Source organism: Mobula birostris, chromosome 10 (genome assembly GCF_030028105.1).
Source record: "Mobula birostris isolate sMobBir1 chromosome 10, sMobBir1.hap1, whole genome shotgun sequence".
NCBI lineage: Eukaryota > Metazoa > Chordata > Chondrichthyes > Myliobatiformes > Myliobatidae > Mobula > Mobula birostris.
In genome coordinates, this window is record NC_092379.1 from 54,140,898 (window position 1) to 54,161,574 (window position 20,677).

At 42.4% G+C, this 20,677-nt stretch overlaps 1 protein-coding gene and 1 pseudogene across 5 annotated transcripts in view; one reads left to right on the forward strand and one right to left on the reverse strand.

Moving 5' to 3' along the window:
* Positions 1 to 13,153, forward strand: part of LOC140204512 (uncharacterized) — a 167,168-nt gene extending 154,015 nt beyond the window's left edge. For 4 of the 5 annotated variants that reach the window (XM_072271218.1, XM_072271216.1, XM_072271220.1 and 1 more), the window contains exon 11: positions 198 to 640. In XM_072271218.1, coding sequence (XP_072127319.1) covers positions 198 to 240 — 43 coding nt within the window. In that variant the 3' untranslated portion in view covers positions 241 to 640. Of the gene's footprint in view, positions 1 to 197; positions 641 to 12,969 lie in introns of those variants that run through there. The other variant, XM_072271217.1, reaches the window with a different exon arrangement.
* On the reverse strand, positions 7,278 to 20,160 carry LOC140203688 (immunoglobulin superfamily member 22-like; annotated as a pseudogene).
* Between the last annotated feature and the right edge of the window lie 517 nt (positions 20,161 to 20,677).

The following is a 20,677-nucleotide window of genomic DNA, read 5'->3' on the forward strand; positions in this document are numbered from 1 at the left end:
CAACTAACTTCCATCCCCAGCCCAGGCACTGACTTCTCCATGCTCACGTTCACCACTGACACACCTGTTGCATGCTCCATTGTTTAGATTTGAAGGTATACCTTCATCCGCACTCCAAACTACCAAACCGGGATAGCTTTCCATGGGGAACATTCTTCATCTTTCTTCAGTCCCTCTTCATTTTTTTCCTGTTGCAGAATCCAGTCCAAGCTTCCAGGATCAAAACCCAAAGCGGAATAATGGTGGAAAAGCAGGAACTGTGGCTGGAACCCAGGTCTGGGACCCTACAACCCAAACGATATTTGTCAATGAAAGTCTTAACCTGACAGCAATCAGAACATCGACACTGGATGCAGTGAATTTAGAGACTTAAATACACCCCATACCAGGCATTGGAGACCTCCCCTTTCACATGATGTACACCTGGTTTTATGTGGGTTCAGGCCCGAATCCCTGAATGAGGCAAACTGGCCACATGGATACCATGTGTCCTCATGTGATCCTGGGGGAAATGTGGATGCCATTTTGAGGGAATAGTCAGTATAGACTGGGTTTGGGGCTGTAGGGTGCTATTGAGTTGTGGGGTTTCAAAGGAAAAAGTACAGATAGCAGTTGGGGGGGTGATTCATGGAAGAAGGGATGGGAGAAGTGGGATATTTGCTAGAGGGGTTAGGGGTATGGGGAATTGTAGGGTGTGAGTTTTTGATGGGAGGTTTGGGGATAGAAGGGTTAATGGAGAGGGTTTAATCTACCAAAGGGTTAATAAAGGTTTAGGATATAGAGAGTTCTAGGTGGGATTTGATTAGGTTCAGGGATAGAGCTTATGGGGTGAGATACTAAAAGGGAAACAATTCAAAGGTGGGGCTTGAAGAAGATTTACAAACATGGACAAAGTTTCAGCACAGGGTGTAAACAAATTCCAATCATGTTAAGCCTTAGCAGGAGAGGGCTGAGGTTGGGGGTGGGGGGTGCTTGGTAATGGCTCTCTGACAGCTGCTGCTGCATTTCTACTTAAGGTTGACCCAAGAAAATTGCTGCCATTGCCCAGTCTCTCTCACTGTGCTGACTCTGCACTGGGGATTTCATTACCAATCTCAGGTTCGAGAGGAGAAAGTCACACAGGGGTCTTGAGCCAATCAGGGAGATCCATCAGGAAGAGAGTGAGTGTGAGTGTGAGTGTGTGTGTGTGTAAGAGAGAGACCGTAAGAGCAGAATTAAATCATTTATCCTATCGAGTCTACTCTGCCATTTCATCAGGGCTGATTCATTATCCCCCTCAATTCCATTCTCCTGCCTTCTCCCCGTAACTTTTGATGTCTTGAACCTATCAACCTCCACCTTAAATATGCCCTATGACTTGGCCTATGCAGATGTCTGTAGCAATGAGTTCAACAGATTCACCATCCACTGACTAAAGAAAGTTTTCCTCATCTCTGTTCAAACTGGACGTCCCTCAATTCTGAGGCTGTGCCCTCTGGTTCTAGACCCCCCCCCCGCCCCCACTACAGGAAACATCCTCACCACATCTATTTTATCCAGACCTTTCAATATGCAATAGGTTGCAATGAGGCCACCCCCCACCATTCTTCGAAACTCCAATGAGTATAGGCCCAGAGAGATTAAACACTCCCCATATGTTAACCTTATCTTTCCTTGGATCATTCTTGTGAACCCTCTGTGGACCCTTTCCAGTGCCAGCACATCTTTTCTTAGATAAGGGCCCAAAACTGCTCACAATACTCCAAGAGCGGTCTGACCAATGCCATATAAAGCCTCAGCATCATAACCTTGTTTTTGTATTCTAGTCCTCTTGAAATGAATGCTAACATTGTATTTGCTTTCCTTACCTGCAACTGAACCTCCCTGATCCCCCTCTACCTCTGAAAATAGTCCACACCTTTATTCCTCCCACCAAAGTGCATGACCATGCACTTTCCAACACTATATTCCATCTGATACTTCTTTGTCCATCCCCAATCTGTCAAGTCCTTCTGCAGACTTCCTGCTTCCTCCACCTACTTTAGTATTGTACACAAACGTGGCTACAAAGCCATCAATTCCTTCATCCAAATTATTGACATACAACATGAAAAGAAGCGGCCCCAACACTAACCCCCATTCCACACCACTAGTCACCAGCAGCCAACCAGAAAAGCTCCCCATTATTCCCACACTTTGCCTCCTGCCAGTCAGCCAATCTTCTATTTATGCTCGTAAACATGAGGAACTCTGCAGATGCTTTAAATTCAAGCAACACACATCAAAGTTGCTGGTGAACGCAGCAGGCTGGGCAGCATCTCTAGGAAGAGGTACAGTCAATGTTTTGGGCCGAGACCCTTCGTCAGGACTAAGGGTCTCAGCCCGAAACGTCGACTGTACCTCTTCCTAGAGATGCTGCCCGGCCTGCTGCGTTCACCAGCAACTTTGATGTGTGTTGCTTCTATTTATGCTGGTATTTTCCTGTAAACTTATCATGTGCCTCCAAGTGACTCTTGTTAGGCAGCCCCATGAGTCAAAGGTCTTCTGAAAATCCAAGTCCACAGCATTCACTGACTCTCCTTTGTCTATCCTGCCTGTTATTTCAACAGATTTGTCAGGCAAGATTTCCCCTTTAGAAAACCATGCTGACTTTGGTCTGTTTTATCATGAGCCTCCAAGTATCCCAAAACCACATCCTCCAACATGTTTCTAACCACTCAGTCAGGCTAACTGCCCGATAGTTTCCTTTCTTCTGTCTCCCTCCGTTCTTAGAGTGGAGTGCATTTGTAATTTTCCAGTCCTCAAGAACCATGCCAGAATGTAATGATTCTTGAAAGATCATTACTAATGCCTCCACAATCTCTCAGCCACCTCTTTCAGAACCCTGGGGTGTCGTCCATCTGGTCCAGGTAACTTAGCTTTTCAGCTTCCCCATCTTCTCCTTAGTAACAGCAACAACGTATCATCTTCCCCCTGACACTCTTGCATTTCTGGCATACTGCTGGTGTCTTCCACAGTGAAGACTGACACAAAACACTTATCAGTTCACCCGCCATTTCTTTGTTCTGCATTGCTACCTCTCCAGTGTCACTTTCCAGCAGTCTGCTCTCCACTATTGCCTCTCTTATATCTGTGTTTTGGGAGTGTGTGTGTGGCTTATGAGGAGAGGTTTAACTGTGATTTCTCTCACCATATAATAGCTTGCCTGCTGAGGCCGTCACAGCAGCTGTGAGTGTGATGGGGTGGGGGAGAGGGAGCTCATCAATTTTAGGTGGGGGTCAGCTTTGGGGAGTATCTATTCATAAAGAAGAATGCTTATCATGTAGAAGCAAGGCACCAAAATCTATAATATATTAAGAATCCTACATCTGCATGCAATTCTTTTATGCCATTATAAACTCCATTGTCTGTTTGCATAAAGGGATGTAAACATCCTACTGTAATTATGCTCTCCAGCCAGGGGCATTGCTGCAGGAGAGTAAGGTGAAAGAGTGTTTTAAATTCCTGTCTCTGTATTTGTAATGAAATCTCCCAATGAGCCAATGGGAAAGTTGGTCATGTTTACAACAGGTGGTCTGCCCCCATTGCCTGTCATGCACCACTACACAGAGGTGAACAGCTACTCCAAGTTTACATTGATGGTGTCCTTTGTAGGTGTTGACACAGGAATCTGTAACATTCATACGACAATAGCTGACCTCAAAGCAGCCTATGAATTCTAACTGTACAGCTGGTTCCAGTGCACCACTGCAGACAGTTACCTCGTGGATGGTAAACAACACCTCAATAAAATTGTGCGGTTTTCAGATTTTTTTTTGGATGCTGTCTAAATACAAAAGGAAATAACAAAAAAAACATGAATGACAGGAGTGGCCAGATTCTAGAGTCAAGATTGTGCAATGGCATTTCCTGTACACAAGTGTAAAGTGTAAAATAATTATACTCCAGATTCAATTCAGCACAAAAATCACAAAGAGCACAAAATAATTTTAAAGAGCACAGTAAATGTAAATACATAGGATAGCTTATTGATTGATCATATATCCCTAAAGTGATGCTAGGCACAGGAGTGTCTGTATGACAGGAAACAGTGTTTGGGGGTGTGGAAAAGTGAGTTGTGGGTGGAGGTGTTGATCAGTCTTACTGCTTGGGGAAAGTAACTGTTTTTGAGTCTGTGGTCCTGGCGTGGATACTACATAGCCTCCTCCCTGTTGGGAGTGTGACAAACAGTGCCTGAGCAGGGTGGTTGAGATCCTTCATGAGGCTACTGGCCCTTTCCCAGCAATTTCTGTGTGTACCTCCTTGTTACATACGACAATAGCTGACCTCAAACCCTACCCTTGTTAGTGGGTAGGCTGGTGCCAGTGATGTATTGGGCAGCTTTGACTCCCTGTTGTAGAGTAATCCTGTCCACCACAGTGCAGTCAACATGGTATATAGTATATAGTATGCAGTATATAGGTCCTTGATAGTGGGTCGGCTGGTGCTGGTGATGCATTGGGTAGTGTTGACTCCCCGTTGTAGAGTTTTTCTGTCCGCCACACTGCAGTTTCCACATTAAGCTTGTCAGGATGCTGTCTACTGCACATCTGTACAATGATATGTTTATTGATGTGCACAGTCCAGCTCTTTACTGCATCCTCAGAAATTAGAGGCATTGCTAAGCTTTCCTGATTGTGTAGGAGGCATTAAATTTTATGAAAGATGTGCATTTCCCAGGAGTACGAAACTATTTTCAGTTTCTACAGCTGTACCGCCAATGTAAAGTGAGGGGGGTGGGTGAGAACACAGCACTACCAGATTCACCCTCGACAATAACTAAAGCCTACTGTATTCACCCTCAGCAATAACTGAACCCTACTGTAATCACCCTCGGCAATAACTAAAGCCTACTGTATTCACCCTCAGCAATAACTAAAGCCTACTGTAATCACCCTCAGCAATAACTGAACCCACTGTATTCACCCTCGACAATAACTGAAACCTACTGTATTCACCCTTGACAATAACTTCTCCTTACAGCAAATACCCACTCCTCATAGCACACACTTTCTGGCTGCAAATTCACTCTTCTTACAGCAAATACCCTCTCCTTACAGCAAATACACTCTCCTTACAGCAAATACCCTCTTATTACAGCTTATACACACTTCTCGCAGCAAATGCCCTCTCCTTAACAGCAAATACCTTCTCCTTACAGCAAATACCATCTCCTTACAGCAAATACCCTCTCATTACAGCAAATACTCTCTCCTTACAGCAAATACACATTCCTTACAGTAAATACCCTCTCATTAGAGCAAATACCCTCTCATTACAGATTATACCCACTTCTGGCAGCAAATTCCCTCTCCTTACAGCAAATACCCTCTTCTTAGAACTTCACTCTCTTAACAGCAAATACCCTCCCCTTAGAGTTCATTCCCTCGCTTAACAGCAAATACCAACTCCTTACATCAAATACCCACTCCTTACATCGAATACCCTCTCCTTACAGCAAATACCCTCTTGTAACGGCAAATAAATCCTCCTTACAGCAAGTACCTTCTTCTGACAGCAAATACCCTCTCCTTACAGCAAATACCCTCTTGTAACAGCAAATAACTTCTCCTTACAGCAAATACCCTCTCATTACAGCAAATATCCACTCCTTACATCAAATACCCTCTTGTACCAGCAAATAACTTCTCCTTACAGCAAATACCCACTCCTTACAGTAAATACCCACTTCTAGCAGCAAGTACCCTCCCCTTAGAGTTCATACTATATCCTTAGAGTTCATACCCTCGCCTTGCAGCAAAGACCCTCTCCTTACAGTAAGTACCCACTTTTGGCAGCAAATACTATCTCCTTGCAGCAAATACCCTCTTCTTAGAGCTCATACCCTCTCTTAACAGCAAATACCCTCTCCTTACAGCAAATACGCTCTCCTTGGAGCTCATACCCTTTCTTAACAGCAAATACCCTCTCCTTACAGCAAATGCCCTCTACTTACAGCTTCTACCCACTTCTAGCAGCAAATACCCTCTCCTTACAGCAAATACTCTCTCCTTGAAGCTCATACCCTCTCCTTACAGCAAATCCCTTCTGGCAGCAAATACCCATTCCTTACAGCAGACACCCTCTCATTACAGCAAATACCCACTTCTGGCAGCAAGTACCGTCACCTTACAGCAAATACCTTCTTATTAGAGCAAATACCCTCTCCTTACACCTTATACCCACTTCTGGCAGCAAATACTCTCTCCTTACAGCTTATACCCACTACTAACAGCAAATGCCCTCTCCTTACAGCAAATACCATCTTCGTAGTGCTCACAACCTCTCTTAACAGCAAATACTTTTTCAATATTTTTATTAATTACTTGCATAGATGAATACAAAATACATTCTGATATTATGGAAACAGAAACAAGGTTGAAATGCCCCATATCTATGTATAGTAAATTAACCGTAATATTGAAAAGGTATACATAATGATGGATACCCGAACCTCCATCGTGAATAGGAGCATCCCACATCCCACATCCCACATCCCACCTTGAGAGACATCTTTGAATGTAATTGGTCCTTGTGGACCTGGAGTGTCTTGTACTTTAACAGTGAAAGTCATAGACTTGCTACCATTGCTGTTTTCCACGGTAAGAGTATACTTTCCAGCATCATACCTATTGCAGTTCTCTATTGTTAAGGTGCTGTTTGTGTCTGTGGTGTTAATATGAACATGTACACCAATGGATGAATCTGCTTTTTACCAAGTGGCAACAGGAACTGGCCTACCTCGGAAGGCAACACATAGCTAAATTGCTCTGCCAGCTCGAACAATATGAATTTGTTTGAAACTGGCATCCGTCTCAATTTCTGGTGATGTTAACCTGTCTATAGCTAGTACTGGAGCAGAAATTTCACAACTTTCTCCTTTTCCTGCACCATTAACCGCAGAGACACGGAACTTGTACTTTTCACCAGATTCCAATTCAGTGATTGTGTAATTGGTATTGACAGACGCTTCTATGTTAATCTTGTGCCAATCTCCAAGACTGGCCTTGCACATTTCAATTATGTAGCCAATAATTTCCATGCCTCCGGCAAAGACAAGCCGAGCCCATTCCAAACTTACAGAACGTGACTGTAATGTATCTGTGACTCTTAACAATGGTAGTTGCACCTGGTGGATTTACTGGCTCCCTACATTTAATAAGTCTAGAAATAGCACTTGAAGGGCCCACCCCAGCATTATTTTCAGCCATGACACAGAATTCATATTAATCTCCTTCTGTGAGGTTAGCCACTTTAATTTAGTTTTCAGTGATTGGTCTTTTGCTGGATACTTTAACCCAGCACAGACTCTTCTTCTCATGCCGTTCAAGGACGTAATGCAGAATTTCATTCCCTCCATCTGATTTTGGTCTTGACCAAGTAAGAGTAATAGTTTCTCCTGAAACATGAGTTGGTTCTGGTATACCGGGTGCATCAGGCACAGCTGTGAAACAAAAGAAAAGTTAACTAATTAGAACTGGTTTGACAGATAAGGACTAATAATTAAGTACTTCCAATTGATTGCCAATAGAGTGTCAATTACAAATTCTGAAACACACATACTATATTGTATCTGTGCAATAACTGGCTCTGAATCGAGTGGTCTGCCAACGCCAAATTTGTTGACGGCTGAAATTTGGAATTGGTACTCATTCCCCTTAATTAACTTGGTGACTGTGTATGAACAGGCTAGTGACCAATGCCCACGTAAATCAACATGTCTCACATTTCTCTATTACATAATTGCTAACGACAGCACAGCCATCATTATCTGGTGGATTCCACCACAATGTAAGTTTCTCTCCAGTAATGTTGGTAAATCGAATAGGTCCAGGAGTGTCTAAACAAAATCAGAAATGTTAATGCTCCAGGAAGTGAACAAAAATATTCAACACACTAAAATATTAAAGAGGAACATAAGTTGTTAATTTCCTCTAAGTACCTTGAACTCTGACATGAATATCAGCTTTCTGGATGCCTGAAGCATTCTTGGCTTCCACAGAATATATGCCACGATAATCTCGGTTGCTGTCTCTAACAAAGACAGAACTAGACCCAATGTCCACCATTAATCTCTTCTCAATTTCCTTTCCATGCTTATACCAGGTTACTTGAGGTAATGGGTGACCTTTGACATGCACCTTGAGTCGAATACTCTCACCAGATTTTACTGTCATGCCTTCAAAATGTTCAGCACCAAATTCAATTGATGGTGGTACTATAAAAGAAACAGATGAGTTATTGTCAAGTTGACATTTCAAAGACATTACAACTACATACAATACTAGATACAAACTAATCAGTTTTTATAAGTACTTACTGCTCTCATCCCTTGTCATAATGTTTCCTGATGATTGAGAAGGTGGACTGACTGTGCCGACAGCATTTCTAGCAATGATATGGAATTCATAACCATCACCAGGACTTAGGCCAGACACTGTATATTGGCATTCAGTGATATCAATAAAGTTGCACCACAGCCAGCGACCTCATCCTTGCCACTTTTCAACACTATATGCCATGATTTTACTACCTCCATCACAAGGAGGTGGATCTCACCTAAGTGTTATAGTGTTTCTTGTCACGTCAATATAATCTGGTCTGCCAGGTGGATCTGATGAAGAAATTTTACAAGTAGTCAGGATAAGGAGTGACAATCAATAATAATGTTACCTATTATGTTTCAATACAAGTAATACAAAAATGGACAAATGTTACTTACCAACAGGTGAGACAGCCAAGGTGAATTTGCTTGGTTCACCAGCTAGGCTCAATCCAACACTGTTTTCAGAATAAACTGGAAATTGATATTCCAGGCCTTCAGTAAGTCCTAAAATTCTGTATTCTCTGCCAGAAATAGGATTTCTGTTGACTTTTTGCCATAAGATGTTGTTCCTTTCTTTCTTCTCAACATGATATCCAGTGACTTCTGAACTACCATCATATAATGGTGCATCCCATGAAATTGTCATACCATCACAAGTGACATTGTGACAGGCTTTCCAGGTGGTCCGGGAAGTCTGAACTGATGTTTTGCTATAACTGCCATTGAATTAAGTGGCTGGCTTACTCCATATTTATTTTCAGCATAAATTCTAAATTGATATTCTAGATCTTTAACCAGTTTGGTAACTTTAACATTTGTCCTGGCCACACTAGAACAAACCACTTTCCAATTTGTTTGTGAGGTTTCACGTTTTTCAGTGCTGTAGCTAGTAATCTCACTTCCTCCATCATTATCATCAAGTGCATCCCATGAAATTATGACACTTTCAGATCTGATTTCATCAAATCTAATTGGACCTTTAGGCTTCAACGGAGGACCAGGGGTAATCACAGTAAAGTTGTATGACTTTCCTGAAATTGCATTATCTAGGATCAAGGTGTACCATGTCCTTTCTTGACATTCTTGATATTTAATGTGAATCTTTATGGGTTGAGCTAAGAAATCGGAGGGGTAAACTGATGGCAGTTATTTATAGGCCTCCAAACAGCTGCAGTGATGTGGACTACAAATTACAACAGGAAATAGAAAAGGCTTGTCAGAAGGGCAGTGTTATGATAATTGTGGGGGATTTTAACATGCGAGTGGATTGGGAAAATCAGGTCAGCACTGAATCTCAAGAGAGAGAATTTGTAGAATGTCTGCGAGATGGCTTCTTAGAACAGCTTGTTGAGCCCACTAGGGGATCAGCTGTACTGGATTGGGTACTGTGCAATGAACAGTAATTGAGGTGAAGGAACCCTTAGGAGACAGTGATCATAACATGATTGAGTTCACTGTGAAATTTGAAAAAGGGAAGCCGAAATCTGATGTGTCGGTATTTCAGTGGAGTAAAGGAAATTACAGTGACATGAGAGAGGAACTGGCCAAAGTTGACTGGAAAGGGACACTGGCGGGAAAGACGGCAGAGCAGCAGTGGCTGGAGTTTATGCGAGAAGTGAGGAAGGTGCCAGACAGGTATATTCCGTAAAAGAAGAAATTTTTGCATTGAAAAGGGATGCAACCGTGGTTGACAAGAGAAGTCAAAGCCAAAGTTAAAGCAAAGGAGAGGACATACAAGGAAGCAAAAATTAGTGGGAAGACAGAGGATTGAAAAGTTTTTAAAAGCTTACAAAAGGAAACTAAGAAGGTCATTAAGAGGGAAAAGATAACTATGAAAAGAAGCTAGCAAATAATATCAAAGAGGATACTAAAAGCTTTTTCAAGTATATAAAGAATAAAAGACAGGTGAGAGTAGATATGGAACCAATAGAAAATGATGCTGGAGAAATTGTAATGGGAGATAAGGAGATGGCAGAGGAACTGAACGAATATTTTGCATCAAGTCTTCACTGAGGAAGACATCAGCAGTATTCCGGACACTCAAGGGTAGCAGGGAAGAGAAGTGTGCAGAATCACAATTACGACAGAGAAAGTACTCAGGAAGCTGAATAGTCTAAAGGTAGATAAATCTCCTGGACCAGATGGAATGCACCCTCATGTTCTGAAGGAAGTAGCTGTGGAGATTGCGGAGGCATTAGCGATGATCTTTCAAAAATCGATAGATTCTGGCATGGTTCCGGAGGGCTGGAAGATTGCAAATGTCACTCCGCTATTTAAGAAGGGGGTAAGGAAGCAAAAAGGAAATTATCGACCTGTTAGCTTGACATCGGTGGTTGGGAAGTTGTTGGAGTCGATTGTCAAAGATGAGGTTACAGAGTACCTGGAGGCGTATGACAAGATAGGCAGAACTCAGCATGGATTCCTTAAAGGAAAATCCTGCCTGACAAACCTATTACAATTTTTTGAGGAAATTACAAGTAGACTAGACAAGGGAGATGCAGTGGATGTTGTATATTTGGATTTACAGAAGGCCTTTGATAAGGTGCCACACATGCAGCTACTTAATAAGATAAGAGCCCATGGAATTACGGGAAAGTTACATATGTGGATAGAACGTTGGCTGATTGGCAGGAAACAGAGTGGGAATAAAGGGATCCTATTCTGGTTGGGCTGCCAGTTGCCAGTGGTGTTCCACAGGGGTCAGTGTTGGGGCCGCTTCTTTTTACATCAACGATTTGGATTATGGAATACATGGCTTTTTGGCTAAGTTTGCTGACGATACGAAGATAGGTTGAGGGGCCGGTAGTACTGAGGAAACGGAGAGTCTGCAGAGAGACTTGGATAGATTGGAAGAATGGGCAAAAAAGTGACAAATGAGATACAATGTTGGAAAGTGTATGGTTATGCACTTTGGCAGAAGAAATAAACGGGCAGACTATTGTTTAAATGGGGAAAAAATTCAAAGTTCTGAGATGCAACGGGACTTGGGAGTCCTCGTACAGGATACCCTTAAGATTAACCTCCAGGTTGAGTCAGTGGTGAAGAAGGCGAATGCAATGTTGGCATTCATTTCTAGAGGAATAGAGTATAGGAGCAGGGATGTGATGTTGAGGTTCTATAAGGCGCTGGTGAGACCTCACTTGGAGTGCTGTGGGCAGTGTTGGTCTCCTTACGTTGCTGACGTTGGAGAGGGTACAGAGAAGATTCACTAGAATGACTCCAGGAATGAGAGGGTTAACATATGAGGAACGTTTGTCCGCTCTTGGACTGTATTCCTTGGAGTTTAGTAGAATGAGGGGAGACCTCATAGGAACATTTCGAATGTTGAAAGGCATGGACAGAGTGGATGTGGCAAGGTTGTTTCCCATGATGGGGGAGTCGAGTACGAGAGGGTATGACTTAAGGATTGAAGGGCGCCCATTCAGAACAGAAATGCGAAGAAATTTTTTTTGTTAGTGTGGTGAATCTATGGAATTTGTTGCCACGGGCAGCAGTGGAGGCCAAGTCATTGGGTATATTTAAGGCAGAGATTGATAGGTATCTGAGTAGCCAGGGCATCAAAGGTTATGGTGAGAAGGCGGGGGAGTGAGACTAAATGGGAGAATGTATCAGCTCATGACAAAATGGCGGAGCAGACTCGATGGGCCGAATGGCCGCCTTCTGTTCCTTTGTCTTATGGTCTCATGGTGATTTTGTTTTCTGTTTTGTGTACCAGATTTGTTCACTTTCTTTTCATGGAATATTTTCTTTCTCCCATTTGATACTTGGTCGAGGTTTACCTCTATACGGCAGATCAACGTGAACATTATATCCAATTCTTACACTAATTTGTCCTCCTGGTATTTCAGATAAGTCAGCTTCAGGTGAAATGACATAATCTTTCACAGTGATAAATGCAGTAATAGCACTACCCCTTTTCATTTTTCTCAAAGACTCGGAACTCAACTACTGTTAACTCCTTTAATTTAGTAATTTCGAAGGTACAGACTTTGGAAATTCCAGCATGTGACCATTCTTTTTCCTCATTCAATTTCTTTTCAATTACATATTCTGTAATTATGCTGCCTCCATCGTAGTCGGGTTTGTTCCATTGTAACAAGACAGACAATTTTGTTGAGTCTTTCATCACAAGATCTTTGACCGGCCCTGGTACTTCAGTGGCTTGCACTGGTTCTAAGGTCTCACAAGGCTCACCAAATTCAGTCTCATTCTCTGCAAGTACTCGGAAAAAGAATGAGCTCTTCTCTGACAAGTGGGTAATCTTAAAAGTCGTATTGCAACATTTGCTTGTGACACTTGACCAGGCCCTTTTTGTTGCATCTCTCTTTTCAATTACATAGCTGACAATTTCAGCACCACCATTAATGAGAGTTGGTTCCCAAACTAATGTGATTGTACCTCTGGTCACGTGCTTAACATGTAACTTCTGACAAGGTCCTGGAGAATCAAGGACTTTAACATTTACAAATGTTGATTTGGCTTCTCAAACACCATTTTTAATTGTCAAAATATACTTGCCAGTATCTTCACGGGTGACCTCAGGAATAGTGAGGAGTGTAGATGACTCAGTATTATAGATGGTGTATCTTTCATCAGTGTTAATATTTTTCTCACCCTTTCTCCAGGTGACATTTGGATGAGGACAGCCTTTGAAGGGTATCATAATTTCTACATTTTCTCCTGATTTTGCTGATATGGAATTTCTGAGTGCAACACCAAGATCAATCTCTGGCTCCTCTGAAGAATATAAAGATATAAATAAAGATCTGAAAATATTTACATATAGACGTTATATAGAATCAATGCATTTTATATGTCGTGAATTTACCCAGTATGTCAGTAGGTTCTGCCATTTCAATTGGCTCCCCTTTACCAGCAGTACTAACTGCGCTAACACGGAAGTAGTAGTTTACACCAAGTGTTAATTGGGACACAACATATTCTGTAGTTCTGACTTCACCCTTGGAAGTAATTACTGCCCACTGTTGCTCTTCAGCTTCCTTCTTTTCAATGATATAGCTTGTTATTGCGCTTCCTCCGTCGTAGACAGGTTTAACCCAGCCAAGTGTGATGGAAGATTTAGTACTGTCAATGATCTTCAGTTTCGTTGATTGGCCAAGTGGATCTACACATAAAAGTGAGAGTATTTGAATGAATTAACTGGTAAGACGCAGCTACTGTTTGCTTAATATTGAAAAACTTCACATTAATTTTACACACCAATTGGATCAGCAGCTTTATAGAAATAAGAAGAATCAGAGTAGGGACCTTCTTCTGCTGCAGTGCATTGATGGCACATACTTGGTACTGATACTCATTTCCCTCTGTAAGCCCAAAAACCTTTTGCAGATGGGTTCACGGATGGGTTCTTTGGTAACCTTAAGCCATCGTAGACTCTTTCTTTCACGTCTTTCCAAGATATAGCCACTGATTTTGTTACCACCATCAACAGAGGGTCTTCTTCCAGTTTACAGTCATTGTTTGCTTAGTTACCATGGATACTTCAGGCATGCTTGGTTGCCTGGGTGTAACTATTGAAAAAAGGGTATGTAATTAACGTTTATGCAAATATTAAGAAAAGTAGTCACTGTAAAAATAACTTGTTTTGTTTTCTTACCAAATGCATCCTTAGTGATAACAGCGTCAGATTCCAGTGGCTCACCAACACCATATTTGTTCACACCCCGAATACGGAACACATATTCATTACCTTTAATGATATTCCTTACGGTAACAATAGAATGCTCCATCTTTTCTGAAATGAGAGACCATACAACTCGACTTGTCTCACATTTCTCAACAATATAGTGGGTGACAGGTGCACCACCGTCATCTGTTGGAGCACCCCATGCGATTGTGATCTTCTCGGCTGTAACACTTGTGAAGTTTACAGGCCCAAGTGGGGGTCCAGGTTTGTCTGTGAAGTAGAACAAAATCAGTGATGAACTCCTGAAAAATGTATTGGTCTACAGATAGTCTTCAATTTATAAGAGCCCAAACGATCTACTTACCTAGAATTTGTAACCTGATTGTTCCTGATGCTGAGCCTATGGGATTTTTAAGTTTGATTTCGTAGCTTCCACTGTCGATACGACTGGCATCCTTAATAATTACTGTCACGTACCCCGTGACGGGTTAAAGAACCAGCAGAGATGGAAAACACTTTGGAGTCCGGTATTGCTATTAACTAATAATATTTATTAGTAACTACGCAATACAATAATATAAATGCAGATAAATCAAACAGGTTAGCAATGATTATATAGAAGAAAGTGTGGAATATATATGAAAACCAAGCTTCTTCAAGTCTAGGGGTAAATAGATACAATCTTACGATGATGAGTAAAGTTCAGTTCAGTTCGTGGTATTGAGTTAAGTAGTGATGGAGAGAGAGAGATTTGAGTCTTCAGGTGAGCTGACACCGTCGATCTTCCCATTGTCCTCCGAGATCCTTTAAAAATCACTGACTGTGACCACAACAAAGGGGACCGTTCTTCTGTGGTGGAGCTATCAATCCAGGCGAGGGTTGTACACACAAACAGCTCCCCACCAGTCACTTCTTTTTCACACAGCAAGAGCCACTGATCGATCCTCCAAAAACCCATTTCTTCTGTGGGCACAACAAAGCTCATTCACTGTCCAAAATCATGTGTCTCAGGTCTATCATCTGACCTCCTATTTATCTCACCGTACTGAGTACCAACTGTCATTCAAACAGCTCCTCCCTTCGCTGTCTGTGTAAGAATGTACAAGCAGGCCATGTCCTTGGGAAAGTATAAACAACTGAGCAGTCTTTGTCTCTCTTCCTCTTAAAACAAGGTGTTTGTATTAAATAACTCTCTCTCTCTTCAAAAGTACAGTTCATAGCGGTAGTCGAGCACAGTTTATAGGGGTAATTCAGGATCTGTCACACCCCTTTCCTTCAAAAAAAATTTTGGCAAAGGTGAAATTTTTGGTTTAACTGGAAATTTCAGAGTTTGAAACAATACATATAATCATCAGATGACAGAGCAAAACGTGTACAATTTCCAACTTAACATCTGGATAAACAATCAGCTATAATATTGTCAGTACCTTTCACATGTTTGATTTTTAAGTCATATTCTTGCAATATCAGACTCCAATTTAACAACCTTCTATTTTTATCCTTAAAGCAACACAGATCAAAGTCGCTGGTGAACGCAGCAGGCCAGGCAGCATCTCTAGGAAGAGGTACAGTCGACGTCTCAGGCTGAGACCCTTCGTCAGAAACATCGACTGTACCTCTTCCTAGAGATGCTGCCCGGCCTGCTGCGTTCACCAGCAACTTTGATGTGTGTTGCTTGAATTTCCAGCATCTGCAGAATTCCTGTTGTTTGCGTTTTTAAATTCTTATCCTTCATCTTAGTTAGAAACACCAATGGATTATGATCCGTGTAAACCACAGTCTCTGAGCAGGACAAACATAAACCTCAAAATGTTGTAAGGCCAGAATAAGTGCTAACAATTCCTTTTCAACAGTTGAATAATTTTTCTGGTGCACATTAAATTTCTTTGAGAAATAAGCTACTGGATGCTCAATGTCATCCACACCATTCTGTAACAGTACTGCCCCAGCAGCTTCGTCACTAGCGTCTGTTGCTATTGAGAATGGTTTAGAAAAATCAGGTGCTTTGAGCACAGGATGGTTTTCAGACGTTCAAATCCCTCCTGACAAAGGTCATTCCATACAAATCTTTCACTCTTCCCTAAGAGTTTTGTTCAGGGGAGAGCGACGTCAGCAAAGTTCTTACAAAGCTTACGATAATACCCAACCATTTCCAAAAACCTTCTCAAAGCTTTCTTGCCGGTTGGAACAGGAACCTTAGCAATAGCTTGAACCTTGGCCTCTACAGGAGCCAGTAGGCCCTGGCCTACCATGTAGTCCAGATATGTAATGGTGGCATGGCCAAACTCACTTTTAGCGAGGTTCACAGTAAGATTGGCCTTGGAAAGTCTGTCAAACAGTTTTGCTACTGCTGCAATATGCTCTTCGCACGTGTCATTCCAGACCACTAAATCATTGATGTAAGCCCCTGTACTTTCTAAACCTCTAATCACAGAATTGATCATTCTTTGAAATGTCCCTGGAGCATTTTTACATCCCGAAAGGTAAAACATTATATTCATGTAGCCCCAAAGGTGTGACAAACACTGAGATTTCTCTGGCCCTATTGGTCAAAGGAACACACCAATATCCTTTTAACAGATCAATTTTTGTGAGGTACTTAGCCTTTCCCACTTTATCAATACAGTCATCCACTCTTGGGATTGGACAAGCATCTGTTTTGGTTATTGCATTCATTTTCCTGTAGTCAGTACAGAATCTCATACTACTGTCCGTCTTAGGGACAAGGACGCAGGGCAACGCCCAGTCTGAGGTAGATTGCCTAATGATACCGGTTGCTAGCATGTAGCCAATATCTTTTTCAACACCTTTGCTTTTCTCAAAGTTCATTCTGTAAGGATGTTGTTTTATGGGCTGGGTTGAATTTATAATGATGTTATGCACTGCACCTGTGCACCATCTTGGAATGTCAGGAAATAAGTCTTCATGCTTGCTAATTAGTTCCTGCAATTGCTCTCTCTGTGCAGGCTCTAGATGACACAATTTGTTTAGCCCCCCAGCTCAGAAACTATTTGTTGGAATGTTCTTAAAGTAAAGTTACTACCCTGGTCAGATTGAATTTCCTTAGGTAAACCTACCAGTGTGAAAAACCTGCTGAGTGCCTTTACCACAGTCTTGGCCTGGATGCTTCTGAGAGGCACGGCTTCAGGGAACCTAAATGCAGCACACATAATTGTTAACAAGTACTGATGACCACCTGCTGTCTTTGGCAATAGGCCTACACAATCCACTATGACCCTAGAAAAAGGTTCACCAAGAGCAGGTATCGGCTGAAGTGGTGCCTTTGGGATGGCCTGGTTAGGTTTTCCCACCTCCTGGCACGTATGACACCCTCTGCAGTATCTTTCCTCATGTTAGGCCAATAAAATTCCCTGATAATTCTGTGCACTGTCTTCTTTACTCCAAAATGTCCCCCTAAAGGCATCTTGTGGGCCAGGATTAAAATTTCAGCCCTGTAAGCCTTTGGAACCACCACCTGATGCACAATACCCAATCCTCACTTGCAGGCACAGTGGCTGGTCTCCACTTCCTCATCAACACCCCATCTTTAAGGTAATACCCCGCTGTCTCTTTCTGAATTTCATCCTCATAAACAGTTGTCTCTTTTAAAGCCACAATTTCAGGATCTTTATTCTGTTCCTCTATAAATTCCTTCCTCGATAAGGACAAGTCTCTTCCTTCCTCCTTACTCTCCTCTGCCTTGCTACCTTCTAAGTCCTGTTGGTATAGGAACGGTAGGAAAGTCTCGAATAAATCAATATTAGCATCAGCAGCTTTTCTGGACATGCTTTGGGTCACTGCGCATACGGGATACACATCAGCATCTATAGGCAGCAGGCAGCAGCAGGCTTACTTGTGAGCTGAACTGCTGGGAAAACATCTCCACCTGCAAGGTCATTACCGAGTAAGACATTAACATTGTCTATCAGTAGTTCAGATCGTACCCCTATTGTGACTGGTCTGGATACAGAGTCGCATTCCAAAATTATCTTATGCAAAGGCACGGCCTCAGTTCCCTGTCCAATGCCCTTGATAATATTTACTTCCCCAGTCTCTGTCTCAGCACCAAATTCCAAAACATTCTTTAATATTAGTGACTGAAAAGCTCCAGTATCTCTCCAGATTCTCACTGGAACTGGGGTTGACCCCTCCTTCACAGACACAAACCCATTTGAAATAAATCTCTCAAGTCCCTCTTGAACTCGGTCAGACCCCTCCTTCTTCAGCGGTGTTTTAACCGTCTGAACGCAGGCATTTGGGGTTTTCTCTTTCTCTTTTCCTTTTTCCCTTTTCATAGCAAACAATTGGATGCCACATGACCAGGTTTCCCACAAAAGTAACACTTGAAACTGGGAAATTTTCCCCCCGACTGCTTTCCTTCCTCCTTACTTTTGTCACTAGTCCCTGGTTTACTTTCTGGTTTAGCCAGTGGATTACATTATTACCCTTTTGAGAACTCCTGTTCGGAACAAACCTGACCTTATGAGTTAAGGCATACTCGTCTGCTAATCTAGCTGACTCTGACAGTATCGCTGCTTCTCTCTCATCCAAGTACATCCTTATACCATCAGGGATGCAACCTTTAAACTGTTCAATCAATATCAACTCTTTCAGGTTGTCAATATCTTCACTTGCCCCTTTTGAGTGTGACGAAAGAGGGTTACAAAGAGTACACATAGATTAAGATGTTAACTGTCCTGTGCTGGCACCAGTGGGATCAACAGTTGATCTGCCACCTGTCTTCAGGAGAAAGGGAGATAAGGAAGACAATGGAGCAGCATTTAGAAATGTTAATGAAGAGACGGGAGAGTTTAACGGAAAGAGACACGGTCTGAGAGCTGTCAAGATTGGCTCCTTTTTGAACCCTGAACTGTTTGAACTGTTTGGACAGGCGATACCCCAGCAGGGGGATAAAAAGGGACAGGTTCGCTAAGGCAGGACACACACGACACCACGAGGTAACGAGACCCTGGAAGCAGTGTGCCTCCCACAAGTCGGTGGGAGTTTTTGGAGGGCTGGTCACGGGACCAAGCCATAGACGCACAGGGTGGAAAAGTATGATCGGCGGGAACCTGGTGTGTGTCCACCCTTGCCTGGGTGCCAGGTTCACTGCAGAGGAACGATTGTATCTGAAATGGAGGGGTCACAGTCGGTGACCTCAGAAGACATTACAAAGGGCTCGCCCGAAAGCTGACTGTGAGGAATATCGAAGGTCTGTTTGGAATCCGATTTGAATATTCATTCGCTCTCTCTGTCTCTCTCCCACGGCGACGGCGATTACTACGAACTGAACTAAACTGAACTGTCACTTTGAAACTGGTCATTTACCCCTAGGTGACAATAGAGCTTGATTGATCCTATTATCCTAGTTCTGTGTACATGTGTGTTTATTCATTGATAACCTGTTGCATTTATATCCTTACTATTGGAGTACTGTGTTGCTTATTTCTTTAATAAAACTTTCTTAGTTCCAGTAATCCAGACTCCAACTGAGTGATCCATTTCTGCTGGTTTGGCAACCCAGTTACAGGGTAGGTAACATGAGGTACACCAGCGATCAAAGTACATCTGCATCTCACTGGCAAACTCTAAATACATGTAGTCCCAAGGCTTCCTCAAATTTCGGAACCTTTGCCTGTATGCCTCCGGGACCAACTCGTAAACTTTAAGTATAGCACCTTTCACTACATTATAATTACTCGCGTCTGCAACAGACAACACCAAATACACTCGTTGAGCCTTCCCCTTAATCACACTTTGGAATAGAACAGCCCATTGATCTCTTGGCCAGTTCCGACTTATGGCCACTTTTTCAAAATGTAGGAAATACCTATCGATTTCTGTTTCCTCAAATGAAGGTACCAACTTAATTTCTTGGCTGATATTAAACGGTACAACTGGCTCCCTACTACAGATTGGCACTGCAGCTCCTTGCCGTGCCATCTCCCTCTCAAACTCTCTCTGTTTGTCTGCCTCTCTAGCCTCATGAATCCTCTGCTTTTCTGCTTCATCAGCCTCGAGCTGTTTTAATTGCAATTTCAATTTCCACTGAACCTCAGCCTCAGTATGTACCTTTACCTTCAGCAAATAATTCTAACGCCTCCTCATCAAACGTTCCCTTATCTATATAATGCTGGGCTATTATCGGCTGCATCTGAGCTTTCCTCATTTTAGTGGTCACCATTAGTCTTAACTTTTGAGCAATTCCCACCAGTGCATCCCTCTTAGCATCCTCCAATGCCTCGGGGGTTGGTTCTGCCACAAACTTATTAACTTCCAACTATATTTCTGCTGATATTCCACACAACCAAATCACAAGGGATTTTCCCCAATCAGTTCAAACAAGCCTCCCAAACAATTTGTTCATATCATCCGCAGGCCCCAATTTTGATAGGGGCCCGTGGCGGGTTAAAAAACCAGCAGGGATGGAAAACACTTTGGAGTCCAGTATTGCTATTAACTAATAATATTTATTAGTAACTATGCAATACAGTAATATAAATGCAGATAAATCAAACAGGTTAGCAATGATTATAGCAACACACATCAAAGTTGCTGGTGAACACAGCAGGCCAGGCAGCATCTCTAGGAAGAGGTACAATCGACGTTTCGGGCCGAGACCCTTCATCAGGACTAACTGAAGGAAGAGCTAGTAAGAGATTTGAAAGTGGGAGGGGGAGGGGGAG